This window comes from Paramisgurnus dabryanus, chromosome 5 (genome assembly GCF_030506205.2).
Source record: "Paramisgurnus dabryanus chromosome 5, PD_genome_1.1, whole genome shotgun sequence".
In the NCBI taxonomy this organism is placed as follows: Eukaryota; Metazoa; Chordata; class Actinopteri; order Cypriniformes; family Cobitidae; genus Paramisgurnus; species Paramisgurnus dabryanus.
The window spans coordinates 34,071,864-34,098,811 of record NC_133341.1 but is presented as its reverse complement, the minus strand read 5'-3'; the positions used below and the strand labels follow the sequence as shown (position 1 = coordinate 34,098,811).

The following is a 26,948-nucleotide window of genomic DNA, read 5'->3' as shown; positions in this document are numbered from 1 at the left end:
ATAACAGAGTTTTAAGTTTGGAAATGCGTCTTAGATGGTAGAAACAGGATTTCACATCTACACTGATTTGTTTATCAAAGTCAAGGTTTTTATCAATGTAGACACCCAAATTATTAACTACAGGGGTCAAGTGAGAAGCTAGATGGCCAAAGTGAGGGGCATAGTCATCATATGTTTTAACACCAAATAAAATAATTTCAGTCTTATTTTCATTAAGCAATAAAAAGTTCTGTTTTAGCCATGATTGTTCTGTATTAACGATGCTAATGAATCATTATGATATAAACATTTTTGATAAGAAGCTGTTAGTTAGTTGTTACTGCCACCTGCTGATCGACACAAGCACTGCATCATCACTATCAGAGCCATCAAACAATTCCTATTACAGTTTTTCTGAATTGCTAAAGCAAATTTTTTGAAACCATCACTCATTTTCTCAAAACCTTAAACACAAATCCAAATTCACAGAACCCCTGACTCTTCTAGATAAAATCAAACAATTCCTTTAAAACCATTTCACATGTACTTAAAATCAAACTAAACTTCAAATCATACACACACATGTCTATAATATAAAACACTACAGAGCATCCATTAGACACTACCTTAAGAAATTAAAAACACAACATCCAGGACATCTGCTTAAAGAACAATCCATGTTTATTGTATATAACAACACACTTGACAAATACTGTTAAAAAACTGTAATCACAAGTTTAGTTTAGTGAATATAGTGAATACTTTACTGTAAGTACCTCGAGGAATAGTAAGTTTTCAATATTACTGTAGGCAGCACTTGTATTTTGTAAAAAGTCAGCAATCCAACTACAAATTTTGTCAACTGCATCGTCTCTTGTGTCCTGTTCTTCATCATACTCTTCACCTGAATCTCAGACTGTTTCCAATTTATACAACTGGTTAAAAAAACATTAGAAAAAAGTGTGTACAATCTTGAGTTGTTGTATTTTCTTGATGACAACTGTATTGTAGTGGTGTTCAACTTTTGCCTGCCTGTGTTTAGTATTTATGCATTGGAGTGTAAAATGTGTGTTTTAGTGAGAAGTTTGTGTTTAGAGAAAGAGTGCATGATTTGACAAATGGGTTTAGTCCACTATGTATTTGGTTCAGAGATTGGGGTTTAGTGGTTTAGCAGTTCATAAAACTGTATAGGTCCTGTTACACCAGTAAAGCTAAGCATCATTAAATACCTTTCATACCCAGGTTATAACGTGTTCACCCTCCTGCCCTCTGTTAAATGATTCAGGATACCACAGGCCCACACAACAAGACTCAAAAACTATTTCTATCACAGAGCAATTGCACTATTAAACACATCACTGACCGAGAGACACTTTACTATTCTAGCACGTTACTTTATAATGTTTATGGGGTGGTTTCCTGGACAGGGATTAAACTAGTACTACACTAAAATAAATATAAGAGCTGTCCAAACTGAAAAGAACTTGCAGTGACATATCTTAAAATAAATCAGTACCCTTTGTTTTGCCTCAATATGCACACAAGTAATGTTTTTAGTAAGGCATGTTTGCAGTAATATTTCATAATTAAACTAAGGCCTAGTCCTGGTTTAAGATAACCCCTGTCTGGGAAACCACCTCTAGATTTATTCACGTGTTATCTATTTTGCACTGTCCATTCTAACACATGACACTTTTTTTTCACACAATGTTTACATTTTACAAACATTTGCACTTTATGTTCTGGTTGTATTGTGTTGTGTTACTTGTAGGGTACTGTGTAGTGCTCATACTCTATCTATGACTTGTGAATATTGTCTCGTGTATATTGTATGGTGAATATTGTACATTGTACATATATATGTCATGTATCTGTATTTATTATGAAGGCATCTGGAGGTTGCTCCAGCACAGTGACAATAAAGATCTTATCTGCTGTATTTTACATTCATAGAGCTCATGCGACAGTTATCTACACCCTAAAAATAAACATCCTTATTAGCTCTAGTCTTTGAGAAAGTCCTATTTACTAAATTGTATTTAATCCAACAAAAGGGATAAGATGGTGGGCCGCAAATTGTTTATAAACATGACACTCAAAATAAATTCATCAGCAATGTTGTTTTATAATCTTTAATAAAGATTTTTTTCTCACATTGAGCTGCAAGCACAAATTCTTCACACAATTACATTCAATCTCTGTCATTCAATGTCACTTTTTATAGTGACCATACAGGATTTTCTCTCTTTAATGCAGAAATCATCACATTCAGAAAGATGTGTCACCCTCAGAGAAAACATTTACAACTGAAAACGTCTGTCTGTGACTTTATTATAAGGCAACTGATTTAAGGATTTACGCAGCACGCTTCAGCTTGAAAAATGTCTTTCTGACGCGTCTTTCTCAATATGAAACATTACTGATGGCTCTGAAAAATCTAGGCTTCGGCTGTAGGAGAACACCAAGCCTCATTTATCAGGTCTACTAAAAAGTATATGCAACAGGATTTAAATAAATTCTTATATTGTTTCCAGTAAATATAACAAGATACATGTGTAATGTATTAGGAATTATATCTGGACAGGTTTTATATCCTATTGTCAAATAGTGTTTTCTTTTTGTTTTAAAAGTCACATTTTCTTTATGCTTAAAACACACAAAAACAAATTACCAATTTCCATTGGATAAGAAAAAATAAATTATTTTCTCAATAGGACCTGAAATGAAACAACTGTTATTGTTTACACAATTTGGCTTCCCAAAGTGAGTTCAGGTTTGCGAGATACATTAACTGGAAATGTGACATTTCACCAAACAATGGTGAAGAACAGAAGCACAAGCGGACTTTACCCCCTGATGGGACGAAATCCAGTCTCCTGAATTACTTAGACGCTCAGGTGTGCCGCAGGAGCGTGTGATCCGCTCAGCCGACCAGTCTCTGCGTCACCACCTCGCGATACATGATGGAGATGTAGATGAAGAGGAGCAGGATGACAAAGAAATCATCCATGAAGCCCAGCAGGCCGACCACACCTTCTGGGATTAAGTCCAGCGGGGCCGCCAGGTAGGTCAACGCGCCCACCAGACACAGCAGGATCCTAATGCGGAACATCCAAAAGAGCCCACCGACAGAGAACATCTCTCTGAAAGCGTGCCGGAGCAGCGTGGGGACGTCCCGCAAACGGTCCACAAGCTGCAACACAGGAAGACGATCTGTATTAGTCAAACAATTACATGGGGCTCTCAATAAGAGCATTTTAAAGACAGTAACTCACCGATCGGGGTTGACCAGAGAACCTGCGGTTGTAATCATTGATGCCATTGATAATCGTAGCAGGTTCCACTTGTCCGTCTTGCGTCCGAGCGCTGCGCCCGTTGTCGTGGAAAAGCGGGAAGAGCAGGGTCACCTGATCAACAGACGACAAACCACCTGATCACATACAGAACAATTCACTGCCCAAACCATTTTTAAACTGTAGCAAAGCTTTACCATTTGCCTGCAGATGGGGCAGTTGATCGCACCAAGCCAGGTTCCATAACGCCAGTACGCGATGATGCACGGACCTTTGATTAAAAACGACCAAATGAATGAATGCTCAGATAAAATCACACTGGTAATCTGTAAATGAATCAATATAAGAACGCTCCTAACCACAGAAGAGGTGGCCGCAGTTAGTCTCTACGGGCAGTACGGCCTGCTGCAGACACACGGGACACGACATATCGGAGTAGTACTGATGTCTGGACTCTGAAGACGACACCTAGATGAGACGCTCGTGAGAGTCAGCACAGATATCACATGGCATTCAGCATTTTACTTTAAGCATAAGGGACCTTTTGACACATTTTTTTTACGGATGGCAAAGATTATAAAGGGGGTTAGTTGAAGGAACATAGTGCAGGCCAAATTTAAACTAGCATATATCTGACGCGTCCAGATCCGATGTGCTAACAAAGGGGTAGGCAACTTCAGTCCTGTGGTGCCAATGTCCTGCAGAGTTTAGCTCCAGCTCTAATCAAACAAACCTGAATAACCAATCAAGGTCTAAAGAGTCACCTGAAAACTACAGGTAAGCCCTTTTCACACAGAAAGAGTCACCTGAAAACTACAGGTAAGCCCTTTTCACACAGATATGCCGTAAGATACACAGGACAGGCATCCTGGAATTTTCCGGGACAGTTTGATATTTTATTCATTCACACTGACATGATTACCCGGTCCCGGAAAGACACGTGACCTATTGAAAGTCCCGCCCTCTCTTCTACGCAGCGTCTGAAGTTTGCATATTTTTTATTATTTCTCTCTCCAGAAACAACTTGCGTGCATTTTTGTTTATGATAAGACTACAAAGGAGCGTGTGAACGCACAGTTCTATTCTGGTGAATGATCTCAGCTTCAGAGTGGATATTTGACGAGCTCCCTGATTTCTGCTTTGATACAGTTTTCAGACATTTCTCATTGTGATTGTTTATATGCATTTAAAACCCGCATTTTGAGGTGCTGAACTATATATCTTGTTAGGATGACGCGCGGGTATTTTCCTTTATTATAGCTCAAATGAGCACGTGACGCGATATTCTTTTATGCTGCTGAATGATCTCCGTTTCAACGCAGTAAGTAATAATCTAACTTACCTGATATCTGCTTCAGTCCAGTTTGCTGACATTTCTCGTAGTGAATGTTGTAAATCCCTCATTTTAAAGAGTTGAACCAACTTCATGTTGCCATGACACGCGCGTCCTCACTACGGCACGTGCGTCATTGTTTATGCGTCTCATTTATCATTTCCTGATAACTGCTTCAATCTAGTTTGCACCATTTCTCGTGGTGAATGTTTATATGCATGTTATCCCTCTTTGTAAGGATCTGAACCATAACTTGTGTTGTGATGATGACGCACGCGTCCTCACTTTGACACGCCCATTACGGCATTCTTGCGGCTTTCTGTTCACACAGAGGGTTACCCGCGTATCTTACTAGGTCCTCTTTCCGGCAACGATCCCAGAAGATTAACGGAACGAGTTTTTGTTCACACAGACGCTTGTCTGGCAATTTTACAGGTATTTTCTGGGACCAGAGGTCTGTGTGAATGGGGTTGTAGGTGAGGTTTAATCAGGGTTGGAGCTAAAATCTGCAGGACATCAGTCGTCGGCACTCCAGGACCATGCCATGGGACTGAGCCTGATTTGAGATCAGCCATGGAGGGATATTCCTCTACCTGACTTTATGTTCTGAAGAGCGTTAGTGTAAGAAAAGGGCTAAAGTTAAACCTGACTTCTTAATACAGTAATGGTGTCATATTTACTTCATACCTGCTCGTTTTGAAGCTGCTCTCTGACCACACGCACATGCTCCTGACTCTCTGGATGAATCCTCTGCTGTTCAGTCCTGACACACAGATGAAACCAGATCACACGGGTGTGAAGAAGAGAGGATTGCGATGTTCAACATAAAAGTAAAGTTATGTGATCATTAAAATGGTTTGCTCATGAATGAAAACCCTGTCGTGGTTTTCTTATGTCTTTATTAAACAGGTATAACACAGAAGGTAAAATTCTACATTATCACAAAAGCACCACAAATGTAATTTATATCTAGACTACATAGTTATAATATATCTAAGGTTCAGTTTCCCTGACAGGGTTTAGATTAATCCAAAACTACACCTTGCTTATATTAGGACATTTAAGTCGTTTTTACAAACATACAACACACAATAATGGCGTACATCTTGAGACAAAACCACAGCACTGATATATGTTAAGATATGTCGGACTAAAGTGAAAGATGTTTTTAAATTAATAATAATATGTTTCATTTCTATAACGCCTTTTCTATGCTCAAGGACGCTTTACAAAGACTTTATCTAACCCTTGCATGGTTGACACCAACGTCAGTGTATGAATAGGTGAATGTGTGTGTGAAAGTGTTGGCCCCTTTCCTGAATTTTTTTTACATGTTTGTCACACTTTAATGTTTCCCACGTGGCCCTGTGTGAAGTGCTTGCCCCATAAAGCTAAACCTATAATAACTTGTTGTCAGGCACTATATTCCAAATCTCATTAAATCATTTTAAATCTTTGTGTGCTGATTAACAACAGGCCCAAATTTAAGCTTCAAACAAGACTGTGTAACTACACAGAAAGAAAATTCATCTTGTGTTTAATAGAGGAAAATCCTACATAACTTTCCTCTCGGAGTATATGATTATTTTCATGTCTTGTGTAATGTCACAGCCAGGTCAGTGTGCTTCTCTATTGTGGGTCTCTCACCTGCACAGCAGAGTCACCAGACCAGCCAGAACCGTCACGCTCAACACCAGCACCAGCAAAACCGGGTCACTCACACCCTCAATAAGAGACTCTTCATCTGGAATCAAAGGATTCGCGTCCAAACCCTCGTTTCCTTCCATTACATCTGCTCATATCCTCCCCCTTAAAAATGATTGAACACGTGCATATACAGATTTCTCAGACGGCAATAAAAAGAATCACACAAGTACATTTAAGCAGAGAAACTTGCTAGTGCTTGTGTGTTATGGCAGACAGTAAATCTTTTCCGCATTTTTTTCTCTGACGTCACCTTATCGAAACGCCGTCCGATTTACTGCCTGTCATATTTTGTTTTAACCGTGCAAATATGTATTGTTTCAAACTTCTTCCTGCTTTATTAGATCCGTCTTTCCCCTAAAATAAAATTTCCTGCAGTGTGATTTTTGTCAGGCATTAGCTGTCATAATTCTCATGAGTGATTTTTCGTCAGGCATTATTCGGCCTGGCATTAGCTGGGTGGCAGCTGAAGGACCCCTTGTGTCTGGAAAAAATCTCGTCAGAGTGAAACCGGTGAATGTTTGTCTGTCAGCGGCGATTTATTTATTAAAATCCCCGTTTCAGCCTTCATCTCGACAACACCACATCACATATAAGTGGAAATTAAGCTGACTGTGAGCGGCGGCTTTCTGTTTCACGTCGATTTCGCTCCGTTTATTTATTTGGCCGTCGACCAAACAAACAGCGACATTTTATCCGAATTCAGTCTGAATCGAATATGAGCGAAACTCTGGATCGAGTTGAAGTCTGTGAAAGTCTCTTGACATGGGTAAGTTTAATGTTTTATCGTCCGTGTTCGAGATTGTCTCGATTATAACTGTCTGTTATAATCTCTTTGTTTTAGTCATAATGTTTTTGAACTCGGTCGGTTCATTTTTACAGTTTTTTTTTTTACAAACATAATCGGACAAGAATGTTGAACATGTTTCAGTAGTAATAGCATGGAGTAGTTTTTTAACTGCATTGAACATAAGCAAGGTAATCAGTGAATGATTATATAGGTTATCTTAGGTTTTGCATGAACATGTTATGTGTAACTTACATCTTTAAATCAGTTGTCATTGAGGAAAAAACACACATGAATATATTTGAATAATGAAGAGACAGTGATGTTCAATCCAGATTCAAATGAAACAATCACTGATCTGTAACTACATGATTGTAGGTAAAGCTAAATAATGACTGACAGATTTAAATATCACTGACTTCAGATCAGTTGATTATCCAGAACATTGTGTTTTCCGACTATTATGTTGTTCATGTCATCATTGCTTGATCAGTGTCTCTTGGCGTGTCGTATGTTTGTTTTGTTTATAATTTACCCCAAACCTAACCCTAAACTGTAAGGTATTTAGGTAAAACTAGTTTTGTCTTGAGGTAAATGAGTACAGTCAGGTCAGGCACTGTGTTGGCATGTCTGTGTTGAGCTGCAGCTGTAATAGGATTGTTTATATCTGACACATGCATGTAAATGGACGTCATTCACCGAGGAGATGATGATTATGATGAGGATGATGATGATGATGAGGGTTAGGGGCCGATCACACAAGTGACCTTAGATTTGAATTTGAGGATTATGTGTTGAGTCACTGAGATCAGCTGAACATTTGGGTCAATCAATGCAGTGCTTGACCCAAACTTTAACACTTCACAGTCAGTAATAAAAATGAGAAGTGAAGATTGACTGTTAACCAGGCATGTGTTGATGACACCTCTATGTGGGTGACACCAGTTTGGTTAACACCAGTGGCGATTGGTGCCTTAAAAATTTAGGGGGCGGAAACAAATTTAAAATCAAACTTTTACTTTAGTAATGCAGGACTGTAAATAGCTGTTTATCAGGTGATGGATATCATTACGCCTTAGCTAAAATGCTGAAAATTTTCCTGTTGAAGTCAAATGTTAAAGCATAAAATAAATGAACTATGAATCTAATTTGGGTATGTGGGTTAATTATCAGTAATGAACTAATCAAGGTAATCATTCACACAAACACACACACCAGATAAGGTTGTGTTAGACTTTTTCACTTTTAAAAATCTTGTCATAGTCAATTATTATCCGTCATTTCATGTTTTAATGATAATAATTGTTTTTTGTTCAAATGATTGTAATAAATGATAACATGACTAACAGTGAAATAGTACAACTAAATATTTTTATTTTGTATTAAGTTGCACTATATATTTAATAGGGCTGTCACTTTTCGTTCGAAAATCGATCGGACCAACCAAAAAAAGTTTCGAAAACGAAAATAGGCAATCGATTTTAACCAAATATGTACACTATTAATTTTAAAAGAATTAAACAGTTAAAAATATAGATGTAACAAAACTCACAAACAAGCAGAAAAAGAAAATAAATAATTCCGAAAGTGCATTAGGTGTACAAAAGCTAGACAGAAAATACCCAGCAATTTTACGCATCTATAGATTCACGCTTTCAATTGCTGCATCTAGTGTTTTGCAAAGAAAATGGAGGACAACGTCAATAAACCTGTGCAACACGAGAGAGCGTCGAAATTGTGACCTTACAGGAGATGATGAGTTATGACAAGGAGCCACCATTGCGAGCTGACAGTGACCCGCTTTTGTAATGGAAGATTGGCAGTACGAAATACGCAGCTGGCAACGAAGTACCCGAGTTTCCCTGGGACATTAGTGCGGTCGGAGTGCGTCTTCTCAACAGATGGACATATAGTGAATGAAAAACGCTCTGCTCTTGACCCCTAAAATGTTGATCGACTTGTTTACCTGACCAATAATTTGTAATGGCCCTAGCCTTTTTGCGCATTTCATTATGCCTGCCTAGTGCCGCCTAAGTGTTCGTTACGTTTAATAAAAAATACACAGCATGTTCTCCACTTCGAGTTAGTCTATTTAAAGTTTCATTTTTGAGCAGTTGTTTAAAATGGATCGAATCATTATTTAAAATAATTTTTGAATTGCCTAAATCATAAAAGCAGCCTGGTTGAAGCCTGCAGTAATGTTTTTCATTTATGGCAGCAGTCCACTCTGCATATTTTTTTAGAGAATGCTGCACTACTGTTGCTGTTTTTTATTCTGCACGAAACTTAATGACAATGAATAAGAAATATTGCTGACTTGTGCGTTTCAGGCGCTCTCTTTACATTTGTCTGTTATTTGGCGTTGAAAATGGAAACGTCTTTTTAGACATGGAAAATCGATTTTACAATCGATTCAATGAACACTTATATATTAAAAATCGAAAATGATTTTTTCACAAAAGTGACAGCCCTAATATTTAACCTTTTTGGTAACACATTAAAGTAGCTTTCATCTCTGGCCAACTTTAGGGGGGTGGCACCCCCTATTGACCAGCGGCCACTGGTTAACACACTGGTTCTGTTTGGCATACGCGAGGGAACGCTGATCATCTGATCATAGATTTAAATATAATATGCCTCCTCGTCTCCTCGCTCCTACGTCTTACATCCTAACCGACTGAGCTCCACCATCTTGTAGGACATCTCTATTCTTTAATTGCACCGCGAGGAAGAGGATATCATTTCACCTAATACTTTGTCTCCTCCGTCCTCTCATCTGAAAGGAAACGAAGTTGCACAAATAAGAATTGAGAAGCACCCCAGCAGTCACTATTACTCTTTAGTGTAATGCAGGTGGTTCTGGCTAAAATCAGTGTGGCAGTTTTACTATAGTAAATATTGATAGACTTTAATTAGTGTTTATTGTCCAGGAAATACTGCAGTAATGAGAAGTTTGTTTTTAAGCAAATGTACAGCCAGACTTCGCTCGCCCCAACCCACGTTGACATCTTAAATTCCACACATAACTGCTGTGAGCGGCGAGACGCCAGCGGAGACACGCTGAACTCAGCTGATCTGTGTCGTCTTGTTTATACTTCAGCACTAACTGATTGGTGCGTGTAATTGATGGTGTGAGATCACTGAGTTCCTGACGTTGATCTGTCATGAAGTACAGGCTAAATTGACACCACGACTTGGTTTCCTGCGTCTGGGTGTGACTTCCTCTCATTCCTGAATTTAGTGTTGGAGCAGAACAATAGAGGAGAGAGTCTTGGTGAAAGGCCATTTGGGTTCATTTTGATCTTGTTTGTTTTTTACTTTGTGTTTTGAAACGGTTGATGTTGTATTTAGATGTCCACTGATGAGAAAGGCATCACATATGTTCACCATACATCTTGACTTTAAGCCAGTAGTCAAGCCGAGTGCTGGACTGGACTCTTGTGTATTGTTGTTGTGACTGTGAACACAGTTTGTTATTCACGCTGGCTCAGTGCAGTTACATGAATGGAGAACACACAGTTTAGAGTAGGGCTGTCACTTTTGTGAAAAAAATCATTTTCGATTTTTTATATATAAGTGTTCATTGAATCGATTGTAAAATCGATTTTCCATGTAAAAGACGTTTCCATTTTCAACGCCAAATAACAGACAAAGAGAGCGCCTGACACGCACAAGTCAGCAATATTTCTTATTCATTGTCATTAAGTTTCGTGCAGAATAAAAAACAGCAACAGTAGTGCAGCATTCTCTAAAAAAATATGCAGAGTGGACTGCTGCCATAAATGAAAAACATTACTGCAGGCTTCAACCGGCTGCTTTTATGATTTAGGCAATTCAAAAATTATTTTAAATAATGATTCGATCCATTTCAAACAACTGTTCAAAAATGAAACTTTAAATAGAACTTGAAGTGGAGAACATGCTGTGTATTTTTTTATTAAACGTAACGAACACTTAGGCGGCACTAGGCAGGCATAATGAAATGCGCAAAAAGACTAGGGCCATTACAAATTATTGGTCAGGAAAACAAGTCGATCAACATTTTAGGGGTCAAGAGCAGAGCGTTTTTCATTCACTATATGTCCATCTGTTGAGAAGACGCACTCCGACCGCACTGATGTCCATGGGAAACTCGGGTACTTCGTTGCCAGCTGCGTATTTTGTACTGCCAATCTTCCATCACAAAAGCGGGTCGCTGTCAGCTCGCAATGGTGGCTCCTTGTCATAACTCATCATCTCCTGTAAGGTCACAATTTCGACGCTGTCTCGTGTTGCACAGGTTTATTGACGTTGTCCTCCGTTTTCTTTGCAAAACACTAGATGCAGCGATTGAAAGCGTGAAACTATAGGTGCGTAAAATTGCTGGGTATTTTCTGTCTAGCTTTTGTACACCTAATGCACTTTCGGAATTCTTTATTTTCTTTTCTGCTTGTTTGTGAGTTTTGTTACATCTATATTTTTAACTGTTTAATTCTTTTAAAATTAATAGTGTACATATTTGGTTAAAATTGATTGCCTATTTTTGTTTTCGAAACTTTTTTTGGTTGGTCCGATCGATTGTGCAATCGATTTTCGAACGAAAAGTGACAGCCCTAGTTTAGAGAGCTGAAGACTTTAAAGCTGTCATCACATCTTCTGTTGATATAATCAAATGCACTTCTAAAATCTCACCGTCAGATCAATGAAGTGAACATTCATCTGTAGTACTCAAGAAAACTAATTTAACCTGACAGCAAAACAGTTTGTGCAAGTCAGTTGAGTTATAATGAATACATTATAAATACTTTCACTGTAAATGTTGCTGCCTGTTTCTCTTTTAAAGTGGAGTGAAATCTCAACGCAGTTTTTATGAACTGAACTGAACGAGTTTCATGTTTTCTATGGCCGTACTCACATTGTAGATAACTGTGCTGTACTGTACACTAGTGTCATTGTCCCCACTTCTCTACTGACACTACACTTTATGATCCGGACCCGTGTACAAAGCGATTGTTTTAAAGAAAACCAGAAGATATGCGAGCTTTCTCATCAGAGTCAGCACAAAGGAGTACATTGTAATTATAAGTTTGTGGTTTATTAGGTGCGTTTGACTTCATGTGGCGCTGAGACTGGCTTACATGTCACATTAAGGTAATAACAGAGAGATTTGAGAGCAGACTACTCTTGCTTTAAAATCTCTGTCACGCTTATTTAATGTCATAAACCGATTGGTCTGCAGGGTTTGGTATGGAGCAATCACACTTGTCAATCGAACCAGGGGGCTAAGCGTACTCAGGTTTGGTTCAGTACCCATAGTAAGAGTACGCCCTATAGACCTTTTGCAAATAGACGTCACAGTTACGTCACTGCAAGCTGCGTGCGCGATGTAGTGGCAGAAAAACTGTGGAAATTAATTACTCACAAGTGAAACGAGCAAGATAACTCACTAGAAAATGTCTTGTTGTGCTGTTAAGTGTCAAAATAGGAATACCAAAAAATATGGTCTATATTTCTATAGAATACCATCATCGAAGACATCTTTTGAAAATAAACGTAGATGTTTATGGTTGTTATAAGCCCTTAAACGGCTGACACCTGACCCTGTACTACTGGCACTTACTAAATATCATATTCTCTTCTTTCATTCTTTCCTTTATTAAAAAACTACACTGATTTGTGTACTGCGTTGTGTACTTGCTAACAGGGACAAGATTCAGAGTTATGCACTGCTGCCCTTTTGTTGATGTGATTACTTCCATTGTCTTCCATATTTGTAAGTCGCTTTGGAAATTGTTGCCCATGTCTGAATCGCCACTGCACACTTGTGGGCCCGCGATCTACTTGTCTTTCAACATGAAATTACAACTAGAAGAAATTTCAAATTTGCAGGTCGCACATGCTCGAGTACTTGTAAAAAATGCTTATGCTGTCTGTCTCAAAAACTGGTCGCAGTCTGAATTTCTGGCATTTGATTGCAAACTGTTGAATTATTTAACAGTTTGCTATCATGTAAATTGTTTTTGGTGGAAAATAAACCATTTGATTAGCTTTTTTTGGGGGGGGGGGGGTGGCTACAGCTTGTCTTGTTTAGTGGAAGAGCTTTGTGCCGCATTTAGTGCAAATATATAAATTTTCAGCGTTTCCTGCGGTGAAGAGCCGACTCTTTTTTTGGGGGTCCACCGACTCCACTCCACATCTGTAACAGCCCACTTATGCAGTTTTACGCACGTCTCCTATTGAAAATGAACTAGACACTCGCGACTGCCATGTACCATGTGAAACGCCCATAACACAGACAATGTATGATTTGTTTCTGTACATAGTTGTGTAATTTACAGTAACTTAAGTTGTATACATATTCTGGCCGTACTGATGTGTGTTGTGTTTTATAGATTCAGACATTTGGAGTGGAGGCTTCATGTACAGCAGTAGATGAGCTGACAAGTGGAGTGGCCATGGCACAGGTTTTACAGAAAATGTAAGTCGCATTCATTTGTACATGTTAGAGCTGGGCAAAAAAAACCACGATTCTCATGCATGTCTCATCCATAAAGCTGGTTCGGTTTTCACCTGAAAGCAGGTGATGGCAATTTACTACTAATCACCGAACCGGCTTTACTGACGACATGATAATCGCAGGCGATCTTTTGCCCAGCTCTAGCACATGTACATATCGTGTGTGTGTGTGTGTGTGTGTGTGTGTGTGTGTGTGTGTGTGTGTGTGTGTGTGTGTGTGTGTGTGTGTGTGTGTGTGATAATGTTTCATTGCTGGATCATCTTTCATTGTTGAGCTTTGATGTTCTTCAGTATATTTTACTATAAAATTATTGACAATAACTTAGAGTAAATTAGAGTTTAGCCTGAACTGGTTCATAGTTAAAGATAGTTTAACACTAATGTGTACCATGTGTTTTGTGTGTATTAGTGATGGGATGTACTTTACTGACGCTTGGATCGCTCGTATTAAAGCTGATGTCGGGGACAATTGGAGGTTAAAGGTATTGATCGATTGTGATTCATTTATCTTCAGATTCAGTTTTAATTCATTTTTATTCTATTTTATTTCTGCATCGCTCTTTTCAATTATTGCTTCATTTTCTTTTATTCAGATCAGCAATTTAAAGAAAATATTGAAAGGGATTCTGGATTACAACCATGAGGTAAGAAGACACAATCTAAATCTGTACTTTAGAAAGATAAATAGTACTTTTTACCATATGGCTGTTGAATGCTTTATTTTGATTGGTTGAGAAATGTTGCACAGGTGTTGATTATTTTTCTGTAGACTGCACACCTGAGCTGTCAAATAGCTTAAAATAAGAGGAATAATTGACTCTGGTCCTTTGAAAATAATGCACACATTATCACCTGGGATGTGCATTATTTTACAATAATTCAATGGCCTGTCATCAATTATTCTTTCTTTTTTACTCAGTCTATTATGTAAAGAAAGTCACTGATTTGTTGACACGTGTGTCATTGGCCTAAATTTTACCAATTAAAACTGTTTCAAATTTGGGAGATATTTTTCATCTAGCAGTGGTTGTGTAGTTAGATGGCTGTTGTGTTTTGTTGATGTGTTGTTGTTTCGCTACTCTGTTCCTGCAGGTGTTGGGGCAACAGATGAATGATTTCACTCTTCCGGATGTCAGTCTTATTGGAGAACACTCAGATGCAGCAGAATTGGGTCGAATGTTGCAGCTCATATTGGGCTGTGCTGTTAACTGTGAACAGAAACAGGGTGAGTTTGTTATTTAGATGTTTGAAAGATGCATGAATCCTGGCCTTATGTGGTATGTTTTATAAGCTAGCTAGACCTTAAATCACTCTTACTAACTTAAACCAAACCTACAACTGGTAAAAAAGTGGTTTTTAAAAGTTATTTGATCATTTTACTATTATTTTTTTTTGTAATAACATTGAATTGAGTGTGGTGTTAAAAATTTATTTTGGTTTGTCTATTAAAGGATTCGCTTATTAACTCTTTCACCGCCAGCGTTTTTTAAAAAGTTGCCAGCCAGCGCCAGCGTTTTTCATGATTTTCACCAAAGTTTAATGCCTTCCAGAAAATGTTCTTCTTTAAATATATAAACATACAATATACCAAATGAAAGAACAGACCCTCTGCTTTCAAACAAAAAAAACCGTTTCATGTTTCACGTTATATGTCAGTATATTGGAAGGCATTTTTGTATAGAACGACTGGAGACCTAACCTGGTTAATGGTGTCTTTCCAGTTGAGTAAGATTGTTTATTTGATTTTTATTATTTTGCTGCTGTTAGTGCTATGAGTATAAATAGCTCTTGATGTTTGAATATAACTAGTGTAGACCCATCTCCATGTTATACTTTAGTTATACACACTGGCATGGCAAGGCCAAGGATTTTTGATCACCTATTTACTGCGATTGAGAGCAGAGAATTCTGCCTGTTTTTCTGAGATTTTGAGAACTTATTTTGGAGTTTTTTTTTTTAATCATTCAAATATGTTTGGGTGGTTAATTACACATTTTTCTGTGCACAGTAACATTTAATATCAGACTTTTCGCAGACCTTAAATATAAATTCATTGAAGAAGCTGATCCCATCTGAGTGACTGAGATTTACTCAATTAAACTCCGATATGAAGGTTTGACCCTCTGCCTCAGTTCATTCCCAAAAAATGATTTGTCTTGATATGTTTGTTTTCCAGAATATATCCAGACCATAATGATGATGGAGGAGTCTGTCCAGCACGTGGTCATGACAGCCATCCAGGAGGTCAGCAGGTCATCTCTGTCTCTGTCTTTAGATTGACACCTGCTGTTTCTCATGTCATTAATGTTTAATCACTGTTGTGTACACAGCTGATGAGTAAAGAGACGCCCGTGTCCGCAGGAAGTGACTCGTACATTGATCTGGACAGACAGGTGCCACTGGGTTTTTATAGTTACTTTGATTTCATTGGTATTAATACATGGAGGACCAGACGCTTATGAAGAGTGTTTTGTTTGTTTGCTCAGTTGAAGAAGACGGTGGAGGACCTGAATGAGGCTTTGTCCACTAAAGAGGAAATCGCTCAGCGCTGTCATGAACTCGACATGCAGGTGAAGACAAAGTTATTAACACCTGAAATTATTGATCACCACATCTGTACTGATTCAAACCGTGTTTATGTCGGTGTTATTAAGCAGACATCATTGGTTTAGAGATCATTTACTCTTTAATAAATTGTTTTCTTTCCGTTATTAGGTTTTCTAAATGTTTGTATAGCCTAATATTTTCTTGGCACAGCTACCATGTTATTTAAAATATGGGTTATGTTGAATTTAAGGAGGTGTTGTAGTGGATTTTGTTTCCTTTATTATTGTGATAACTTCTCATCCTCTTGCTTTTGAAGGCGTACCTCGTCCAAGAGGAACGAGATAGACTGAGGTTAGAATTTATTGAACTAGATGAGAGGGTAAATGAGTTTTTATTTTTTCTTCTGTTTCTTGTCAGCATTATCCGTGCGTGCGGCTTGCATGCGCGCTGTGCCACAGACTAAACTCATTTCCTCTTGCCCAGTGGTTTTCATTGCAACAGCACCGCTTATTCACAAGAGACGTCACCATGGGCAAAATAAGCAATCTGCACATCTTAAGCAGACTGTAGCACAGTGCCTGCCTGCAGTTCAGTTGGATTGCTGAATTAAATTTGCAGGAATATTCAGTATGAGGCACACGTGAAGTCAACAGCGTTTACACTTGAAGTTTACATGTGACTGCTGCTTTGCTTGAGCGTAGTGTTTGTATGCACCTTGTGTGCCAGTAACCACATGATTTGATTAGTTAGTGTATTGATTACCTTCTTAAGTGTTTTCTTTTTTTTTAATCTCTGGGTTTAAAATAAAATTCCTTTACAAAACGACTCTGATGCCACACAGCTATATTGACACACGGCCGCTCACTGTTGTATATCATATACTTGATGTGGTCTATCCAGTCATGGTCATGAGATAATAGGATAGATTTTGTTTTAGCTATACAGCAAAATAACCAATGATGATGAGGGAGTAAGAAATGTCAAATCTTGTGTTGTTAACCTGCTACACTGAAGAATTTGATGACGTCTGATCGGCAGGAAAAACACAAAACTTGTTTGGACTTGTTGGAAATTATAATTAACAGGCGGAAAAAAACTCTTCATTCATATGAATGGTATGAATGAAAACGGGGAAAAAATCAGAGAAGACTGCTGTTCGGCAGAAGAATCCATGTGCTCTCTCTGTCAATGTTAAATTCTCCTTCATTTGTAAGTGGCTTTGTATTGTAAGTTAAATAAATAGATGCACGTGTCTCATCTCAGTGTGTCTGTCTCTCTTCAGGTGGCCGCTCTTCAGGAGGAGAAGAGCAGTCTGCTGGCTGAGAATCAGCTGTTGATGGAGCGACTCAACCAGTCGGACTCCATTGAGGATCTGAACAGCCCGGCGGGTCGCAGACACCTGCAGCTCCAGACTCAACTAGAGCAGCTGCAGGAAGAGACGTTCAGGTGAGAAGAAAGATGTTTTATAGTAAGAGGAGGCACAATACAGTGACTTTACAATGCTGCTGTGTCCTAGTAGATTAATCTGTACGTTCACACTGAAGGTGAAAATGCTAAGCGGTTCATCACAACAAATAAGAAAATATGGTGTTAATATACAGCCGAGGGGAGGAATCTTTGGACCAATGAGGGCTCGTAGGGCTGTGGGTCGTGTGATGCTGTCCATTTCTCTAAAAATCATTGTGTCTCTTCAACAGTAATGCAACTTGCTGGTTTCATCGCTTTTCTTTGTGATTAACTGCATCTCATGGAAGCCTCAGATATAATCATAATAGATCACACAAAAGCTCATCTAATGTTCTGCTTCATTCTAAATTAGGGCTGTTCATTTAACATATTAATTAACGTGTGAAAATTTAACAGACCCGATCAAGCCAGTACTGCATAGTCACAAACGGTTATCATGTTTACATGCTTTCAGGCCTTGACATTTTAAATATTTAAGCACAAGTGGAATAATAGATTTGTTTTCTGTGTAAGAAGTTTTGTGTGTGTGGTGTGCGTGACTGTCCGTCTCTAAAACCAGTGCACAAAAATCTTCCAAGGCTTTAGACAGCTCACAAATGCTACAAGGGAATTGGAAATGTGGGTGGGTCCCCTCAGAAAAAAAAACCAACATTTACTGGAATAGATGCCATTTTATTGTATTCTGATGTCTAATACAATATTAGACATCAATATTAACAAACACAATATTAATGTTTGTTAATATTGTGTTATTGTATGTTTCTCGTTTTATGTATAATGCTTTGGCAATATTGTAAGTGACACAATCATGCCAATAAAGTGCTTTAAATTGAAATTGAAAATTGATGTCTTTTAAACATTAAATGAATGCTCTTATAGCCTAAAAGTTTTGTTCACCTTGGCGTGTTGTACTCGCATGAGTACAGAGGGGTGGAAGTAATGAAAACACGAAATGGAGTTTGAAGTTTTTATATGGACTCTAAATGAGCCAAGTGGAATGGATTTGAGGAAGCAGCAGCGTTAAAGGTCAAGGCTGTAGTTTAATTTATTTGGGCATACCCCAAGTGGAATAGATTTCATTGACGGTGCTCTGACAAGTAAACAGACATATGAGCTAAATTAGAGAAAGAGTAAGTGGGCTCTTTAAAATAACATAAAAACTTATGTTGATATAATGTGAAAGAATGAGAAACTTGTTTCATATCTATTAAAATGATTGCACTTTCAGTGGTCCAAAGATAAAACCGTAAACTTCAGCAGATCAATCTAAAGCTCTTGGTTGCATTAAATCAAAGCATCAGATGAAGGTTAAAAAGTGACAGAGATGAGCAGATCACATTTTATTATCTGTTATCAGCCGTTGATGACTGTAGGTAGCTCATAAACTGTGGATTTTATAACAGGATGATCAGTCTGGATGTATCTCAGGTGAACTGGGACTGTCAGTTATTGCCTGCACATCTGCCCCAGTGGAGGTAACAACACAGAGCACGAGGGTCACAAAGGTGTCTAATGAGCACTTAAACCCTCTCACTGGGGCATCTTAAACATCTTTAGGTCCTCATGGTATTTTGGCTTCATTATTGAAAGGCCTCACGCGTGCCGTTTCAGTGTTTGTGTTGGTTTCACCTTCAACATCTTTTAGTCTGTCACACAATGATTACATTAGTTGCGTTCAACTCGTTCTTCACTGAACACCAGGTGGCGAGCCAACACGGTACCGGAAAGACAAAAACACAACACAAACTATCATGCACAGTGGCTACAGTAGATTAGATCTAAAATACACTTGTCAGAAGCGATCAAAATAAAGAATAGAAATCAATCTATTTCAGAAAATAAATCCTTTACGAGATTGTGACATTATTGTAAAGGTTGTGGGATTCTTATGAGAAGCACTCATCAATCGGTGAGTCTTTGGTTTCAGCTCAGGTTCTGCGATGGTTAAAAACCTCACACGTCCTGTCATTGTGCCCGTGTGTGTTTTCAGACTGGAAGCCGCTAAAGACGATTGCCGTATCCGTTGTGAAGAGCTAGAGAAGGAGTTGGTGGAGGTCAGAGGTCAGAATGAGGAGTTGACTTCTCTGGCCGAGGAGGCGCAGTCGCTCAAAGATGAGATCGACGTTCTCAGGTGAGATATAATCCAGGGTTCAGAGGTCAAACCTGTGAATAAACTCTAAACGGCGCGTATTCATGTGTGCACCAGACACTCGTCTGATAAAGTGTCGAAGCTTGAGGCTCAGGTGGAGGCGTATAAGAAGAAGCTGGAGGATCTTGGAGATTTGAGACGTCAGGTGAAGCTGTTGGAGGAGAAGAACACCAGTTACATGCAGAACACCGTTACTTTGGAGGAAGATCTACGCAAGGCCAATGCCACACGAGGACAGCTGGAGACCTACAAGAGACAGGTGTGTGCCGGCCGAACCTTTCTGCTATGAGGCACAACTCTCCATTTGAGTTCTGATACTGAGATGATTGTTTTTCTACGAATTGTAGTAAATTTTCAAGAACTCGGTTTAATGTGCATTGCAGTTCTGCTGTTTGTTCTTCTTCAGTGGTGTCAACAAACACACAGGAATACATCATGATACATACAGTACATGACATGCATGTCAACATATTTCTTAATGGTCTGACGTGTTTTCAGGTGGTGGAACTTCAGAACAAACTCTCTGAAGAGTCCAAAAAAGCTGATAAGATGGAGTTTGAGTATAAGCGAGTGAAGGAGAAGGTTGACTCTCTTCAGAAGGAAAAAGACGTAAGACACTTCATTATTAAATAACAGGAATTATTAAGCACAGGAGTCATTTTCTCACATGATGTGTTTTTCTTTTGTGTGCTCTCATGCATTGTGCATAATTGATGTGACTTGATGTATATTTATATCAGTGTGTTTGTTCCCTGTGTTCAGCCGTTGTCCTTTTAAACTGATGTTCTTACAATGATCAACTGTACAGCAACACTACGTTAAGAGCTGTTGAATCAGGATGTCCAAAAGTAGAAGTGATGTTTAAATGTGATGAATTAACAGTCGACTAATGAAATGCTTAATTCTGTTAGACAACACACACAGAAAGTATCTGCATGAACACAAGTTAAACCCTTTTTTCTGTGTGTGTGTGTGTCTGTAGAGAATGAGAACAGAGAGAGACTCTCTGAAGGAGACGATTGAAGAGCTGAGGTGTGTCAAAGCTCAAGAGTCTCAGCTCACATCAGGTGACACCTTCTCTCATTTTATACAGACTTGTTTTAGAATATATACACGCTTGTGTGCGTGCGTGTGTATCAGTGGGTCTGATCAGTTGTGTTTCGTCAGGTTTGGTGCCACTTGGAAGTAACGAGCCGTCTGATTCGCTGGCTGCAGAAATTGTCACACCAGAGGTTAGGTATGTGAAATATGAACGCAGAAACACAGAAACACACTCACTGAAATCCTTTGTGAGCAACACAAAGAGTAAAGTCTTGTGTAGTGGTTAAATTCTCTCTTGCCTGTGTGTTTTCTGCAGAGTGTGTACACAAATGCGTGCCTGTGTGTTTTTACTGGTCATCATTAAGTGTAGATGTGTGATTATTGTGTGTGCATTGATTGATTGTTGTGTTATTAGGGAACGTCTGATTCGACTGCAGCATGAAAATAAGATGTTAAAACTGGCTCAGGAGGGATCAGATAATGAACAGATTGCTCTACTCAGGAGTTTACTGGAGGACGCCAACAGTAGAAAAAACGAACTGGAGACTGAGAACAGGTGAGTCCACCAGCACACACACACACACACACACACAAAAAAACACATAGACAATATACATACTGTAGTTTGTCACTTTTGTTGTGCTATGATTTTTCTGTGTTTTTCTCTTGTTTTTATTCATTGAAAGCTGCCTTTGAACAATTAAACATTTGTGAAAAGCACTAAATGAATAAAATTGAATTGAATATCTGAATTATAGCTGATTTCAACTCATAACTCAGGATTTTTAGCCTGGTTAGCCAGACCTACATCAAGATGTAAGGTCTGGCAACTCTTCACACAAACGGCTCAATGCAAGGGGCAGGATATAAGGTTGTCCCTCAAAATGCCTCTGCACGCAATAGGATAGCGCTAAGAGCAACGAAGAAGGTGACGTAGTTACCGTAACCAGTCGGCAAAACTCCAAACACATCTTTCTTGCTTAAAAAGGACTTCAGTAGGGTTATTTGCTCTTCTCTCAAAGAAAAACATAAGTCTAAGTCCTCCAGAGTCGCGGCCAAAGCCGCTTCAAAAGAAAGCTGTTCGCCAGCAGCAGCAGCCATTCTTTGTTTTCAAGTAGGAACCGTTGCAGCTCTGTCGTCATCATGTTAAGCCCGCCCCACAGACGCTACACACGATGTGATTGGCCTGACCAAATTTTGGTTTTTGGAGCTGTTAAGTGTATTGTGAGTGCCTAGACTAAACCCTGGCAGCAAATATATTTTGCGGCCGCTAGGCTGCGTCTAGATTTCTAGGCTACAGGATTTTCTGAAGCGGTATAAATAATACCAATAAACATCAAATAATACATTGAGTTAAGAATTATCTAATAAATGATTATATATATATATATATATGGATTTGTGTGGTTGTGGTTTTGTGTAAACACGTTGACCTTTGTGTTTGTGTATCAGGCTGTTGAATCAGAGTTTACTGGAGAGACAGTCTGATGTGGATGAACTACAGAAGTCTCTTCAGGAGCATGGATCTAAATCAGATGATGTGAGTTTGATGATGATGTCATATGTGTGACGGTGATGATGTCACACTGAATATCAGTTTATAGGGTGATGTGTCCATGTATCTCACCTCTACTAACATTCTGCTCTGTGTGTGGTTACTAATGTGATGTCACTCACATTGTAGTTTGATCCTGGCTTGCCATTGGTCGTTCTCTCGGTTCATTGTGGAGGGTGATGACATCATCAGAAGCACTTGTTTGTGTGTGTGTGTCCTCATTATCTAACTCATAAACTGTCATCATTTGATCTCTCTCTCTCCCTCTGTCTTTCTCTCTATCTATCTCTCTCTCTCTCAATCTCTCTGTGTGCCTGTGGTTTGTATCAGGTCTCTGATGAGCCATTTCTGCTCTCTTCATCATTTCTCTCTGAGTCTGTTGTTGTAAGTACTGTGGCATCATGGGAAACCGCAGCAGTGTCATGTGGCTGATCTGTGATTGTCAGTTTGTAGCATGCGCAGCTGTAAGAAGACACAGACCTCAGATCAGATTTATTACCACCTGATTGATGGCTTATGCATAAATCGTTTTAATTCTCTCTGTCCATTTAAAATCATTTGCTGCTTTACTGCTGTATGTGAGCTTGGACGTGTCTGTGGCGTTTGACTGAACTGATTGAATACTGAATTGTGCTACGTAATTTAAATCAGCACATTTATATGAATTTTAAATGTCTGTGCAAAAGTTTTACAGAAAGACAGTGTTTGGTATTACTAGTGTATGTAGTGGTTCTTACCATGAGTTTAGCCATAGCAGCTGGCTTGGTCTTATAGAGGAAAGGTAAACAAAAAAATGGATTAAATCTACAGTATATTCATGCAAGGTTTATAAAAACAAAATTATAATATTGAATAAGAATCTGTCTTTGTGATGATTGTTTGTGATTGTAATGTAATGATTCTGGTGATGGTTGTGTGATTGTTAACAGACTTAATGCTGCCCTCTGCTGTCATACATTAACATCAGTGTAAAAATACATCACAGTTTCCTCTGTAATATTTTAATAAGATGAAGAATCTCAGCTGATGTTACGTCCAGCAGGGGGCGCTTCAGTGTTGACCTTTACTCTATAAGTGTCTGTTTGATAAACCTGTTGTAAAATATGTTTTCTCCTTCAGTCTGCTTTAATGAAAAGGAAATGTCAGGAACATTTGTGAGTATTGGATTTCTGATAATAATAATAATGATGATGATGTCATCATAGATATCACACAGTAAATGTGATTTTTCTCATTACTCTTTAGAGAGAAACTGAAGGACGCCACTAATGAACTACAGAAGAAAAGCTCTGACATTGAAGTCCTGGAGACGAAAATGTGTTCAAGTGGTGAGATACGGAGATTCAAAAAAAGATATCTGCTGTGTGCACGTGTGTGTTTGTGTGTAGACTAATAATCATCCTCACTTCATCATTTCAGCTCAGAAGATTGAAGAACTAGATGAAGCACTAAAGAAAAAAGATGAAGATATGAAACAGATGGAGGACAGATACAAAAAATACCTGGAAAAAGCCAAGAGTGTAAGTTGTGTATATGTGTATTTGCAGTGCGCTTGTGTATGGGTGTGGAGAGAGGGATGTGTGTTTGATGTTAAAGTTTGTGTAAATTGTGTGTGTGTGTGTGTGTGTGTGTGTGTGCAGGTGATTCGGACTCTGGACCCTAAACAGAATCAAGGTTCGGCTCCTGAAGTTCAAGCTCTGAAGAATCAGCTGCAGGAGAGAGAGAGAATGCTGCACTCACTAGAGGTCAAACACACACACTTACAGCAATCACATTATATATACATTTATATTTGTTTGTGTTAATTTGACTGTGATGTGTGTGTGTGTGTGTGTGTATCAATACAGAAGGAGTATGACAAAACAAAGTCTCAACGAGATCAGGAGGAGAAGCTCATCGTATCTGCCTGGTACAACATGGTGTGTATCAACAATTCAACAAAACAGTCTGTGTTTCGGCTAGTGTTGTTTCTTTAAAAAGATAGTTCAGCCAAAAATAAAAATGACCCCCTGATTTACTCACCCTCAAGCCATCCTCGATATATATCATTCTGTTTTATCAGACTAACACAGTCTGAGTTATATAAGAAAATGTCCTGACTGTTTTAAGCTTTATAAATGGTGCCGAAAGACCGCCTACTCACCTGTCAATCAACTGCTGCTAAGCTGGAACAAACGTTACACCAAATATGAAGATTATCACTCTATTATTAAGCACTTTTCAAAGAATGTCTATGAAGATTATGAGAAAAATAATCTAATTAATTTCTGAACAATAAACTATTTTTGTGCCGAGTGACATCACGATTTGTGTTTTATGTCTCATCTCAGGGAATGGCGCTGCAGAAGAAAGCTGCTGAGGATCGTCTGGCCAGCACGGGCTCGGGTCAATCTTTCCTGGCCCGGCAGAGACAGGCGACCAGCGCCCGTCGGGCGTATCAGGGCCACGTGCAGCCCACTGCAGCCAGGTAGAAAGTCCTGCCCTGTCCGTCGTCATTGGCTACCTTCATCACAGCGCCGCTGTAGCCAATCGGGACACCTCTTTCGATCCAAACTCTCACAGTCTTACCTTCCTCCTGGTCGTGATGGGTTAAATCAGGGTATCGGATAGACCCGCCTCTCTATTCCAACTCCACTGATGCGCTCTGTTAAGGGATTTTAAGAAGAGATGCTGCTCAACGTTTACCCTATTCTTATATTAATAACCAAAAATGAAGATGCTCCCAAGGTCAAGTGGCTCTAATCTGAAATGATGAGAATTGAGCAGATTCTTCTCTTCTTAATGATTGCATTTAAGAGATGCATGAACCGTCTTAATGTCTGCGACAGCATGATCCTCAGTGCATATTTTAAATGACAGGTTTATTTTATAAACTCTAGTTTGCAGTATTTTTATTTTGTGCACACAATCATGCAGGAAAGAGAAGTCAATATGTTTTGAGTATATTGGATAGTGTGAGTGTTTCTTTTTTTTGGACCGTTCAGCATCTTTGCTTAAAACTCGTCAAGATGCCTGAAAGGTCTTGGGTTGTTTTGAGCCCAACGTTCTCTCTGTGCACGCATTGATATTTAATTTTCTCTCATATGTCCCATATTTTGAATTTCTTTATTTTGTGAGAAAGAGTGACAATATGTTTTTGCCTTTTAAATTCTAGATACACGATTGTGATGGTAGATGATGATGCATCAGTTTGATTTTGTGCTACCTGTAGATCTTCATTCTTGATGTTCTGATTTGTTTTCATTCACTGTGCCTTAACACAAACACAGATCACATATTGTGACGATGTCCACCCATCATTACTGGATCCACACTAAATGAAAACTGAGAAGATGAAAATGAAGACTGCTTTTAGTTTTATTGCAGTCAGAAGAGTCACTTTATGAGCTTTTTATTCTCTTCTTCACATTACAGCCCCACAGAAACAAAAACTGAATGATTAGCAAACACATTCATGTAAGAGAAAGTGTTTGACTGACAGGTGTTCATCTCCTCTCTACCACAGTGATGTTAAAGCATGACCAGCAGGGGGCGGAGCTGCATGACACAAAAACTAACACACCATCATGACCTGCCAGTCATAACCACTGAACCCTTGTGCTGCTTGTGCTTCTAACACCCTTCTGTGATCACATGATCATGATGATGACGCCTCAGTGTGTTGGGTTTTCAAACTAACCTGTGATCAGTGTTTGAACCCTCGCTGGACCCATGGCAGTGACCGTTATACTTTAATGAATGATAGACTTCCAGTTTTCCTCACATCTCATTCATTTGTGTTGTTCATTGCTAATGCGAGAGTATTTTCCTCCTGTAGTTTCTGATTCATATAAAGGAAATCCTTCAGAAGTCTTGATGAGTTACACACAGAACATTTGGCCTTTGCGTGCTCGCTGTGCCTTCATGAGTCACTTTTATTTATTCTCTTTTGTTTTGCTCGTATGGCTTTGCTGCTGTGAATGAACAACAGTAATGACGACACGCACGCAGTATTTTTCATCGGCCGAGGTTTTGTCAGTGTTTCAGATCAAACGTGTTACTTACAGTGTTGCAACCCTTCGTTTTTATTTTACCAGTGTGCATTTTACTTTAGACATGATGTTTCTTAACGAGGAATTAAAACCATTTTAATTCTTATTCTGCTGCTTTTTTCACAGCTGTTACAGATAAATATGCATTGAATTATCAGTATACGTGTATGAAAGAAGTTTGATTTGAACTTCCAAACAGTGTTTGTGTTTTAGTGGAGGATTTTAATTCTTCTGCTTGTATTAGAAAGAGGTTTCTCACACAATCACCTATAACTGAACACATTGCTTTTATGATTGATGTATAAATTTGTTTTTAATCCATCGTGCTCTCATGACATTGAGCTAAAGTAGCAAATGTTCTTGCCAAGTTTTATACTGCTTGTATACAATATGTACATATACCGTATGTGTGTCAGCGGCTGAGGGGTTTTTAAAGAGCTGATTGATTATGGGATGCATTTCATGATGTGTCTTCATCCAAACTCTGTTGATGAGTTTGTGCTTCCGACGCTGAGAAACTGTACAGTTGTTATTCAAGTTGTAAATAAAGCTTGTATAAAAAATTCA

At 38.7% G+C, this 26,948-nt stretch overlaps 2 protein-coding genes across 2 annotated transcripts; one reads left to right on the top strand and one right to left on the bottom strand.

The window, feature by feature from the left end:
* Window positions 1-2,098: 2,098 nt before the first annotated feature.
* Window positions 2,099-6,551, bottom strand: rnf170 (ring finger protein 170). Its single transcript, XM_065251239.2, has 6 exons — window positions 6,253-6,551; window positions 5,293-5,368; window positions 3,632-3,740; window positions 3,470-3,543; window positions 3,255-3,386; window positions 2,099-3,172 (listed from the first exon to the last, which is right to left on the bottom strand). Exons 1-6 carry the CDS (start codon window positions 6,390-6,392, stop codon window positions 2,903-2,905), a joined length of 801 nt encoding a protein of 266 aa, XP_065107311.1. The 5' UTR covers window positions 6,393-6,551; the 3' UTR covers window positions 2,099-2,902.
* Window positions 6,552-6,776: 225 nt separating this feature from the next.
* hook3 (hook microtubule-tethering protein 3) lies at window positions 6,777-26,948 on the top strand. Its single transcript, XM_065251238.2, has 22 exons — window positions 6,777-7,078; window positions 13,468-13,553; window positions 14,001-14,073; window positions 14,185-14,235; window positions 14,684-14,816; window positions 15,768-15,835; window positions 15,922-15,984; window positions 16,078-16,161; window positions 17,421-17,584; window positions 19,596-19,736; window positions 19,812-20,013; window positions 20,253-20,363; window positions 20,737-20,821; window positions 20,922-20,991; window positions 21,211-21,351; window positions 22,248-22,335; window positions 23,470-23,504; window positions 23,596-23,678; window positions 23,770-23,870; window positions 23,991-24,095; window positions 24,198-24,269; window positions 24,681-26,948. Exons 1-22 carry the CDS (start codon window positions 7,028-7,030, stop codon window positions 24,819-24,821), a joined length of 2,148 nt encoding a protein of 715 aa, XP_065107310.1. The 5' UTR covers window positions 6,777-7,027; the 3' UTR covers window positions 24,822-26,948.

Coding starts and splice junctions, on each gene's coding strand:
- rnf170 (XM_065251239.2), bottom strand. CDS start 6,392: ATGGAAGGAAACGAGGGTTTGGACGCGAATCCTTTGATTCCAGATGAA. Junction 3,741..5,292: donor AGCAGCTTCAAAACGAGCAG/GTATGAAGTAAA, acceptor CGTCTCATCTAG/GTGTCGTCTTCAGAGTCCAG. Junction 3,387..3,469: donor GCCCCATCTGCAGGCAAATG/GTAAAGCTTTGC, acceptor TCTGTTGATCAG/GTGACCCTGCTCTTCCCGCT.
- hook3 (XM_065251238.2), top strand. CDS start 7,028: ATGAGCGAAACTCTGGATCGAGTTGAAGTCTGTGAAAGTCTCTTGACA. Junction 16,162..17,420: donor GTCATGAACTCGACATGCAG/GTGAAGACAAAG, acceptor GTCTCTCTTCAG/GTGGCCGCTCTTCAGGAGGA. Junction 20,014..20,252: donor TGGAGACCTACAAGAGACAG/GTGTGTGCCGGC, acceptor ACGTGTTTTCAG/GTGGTGGAACTTCAGAACAA.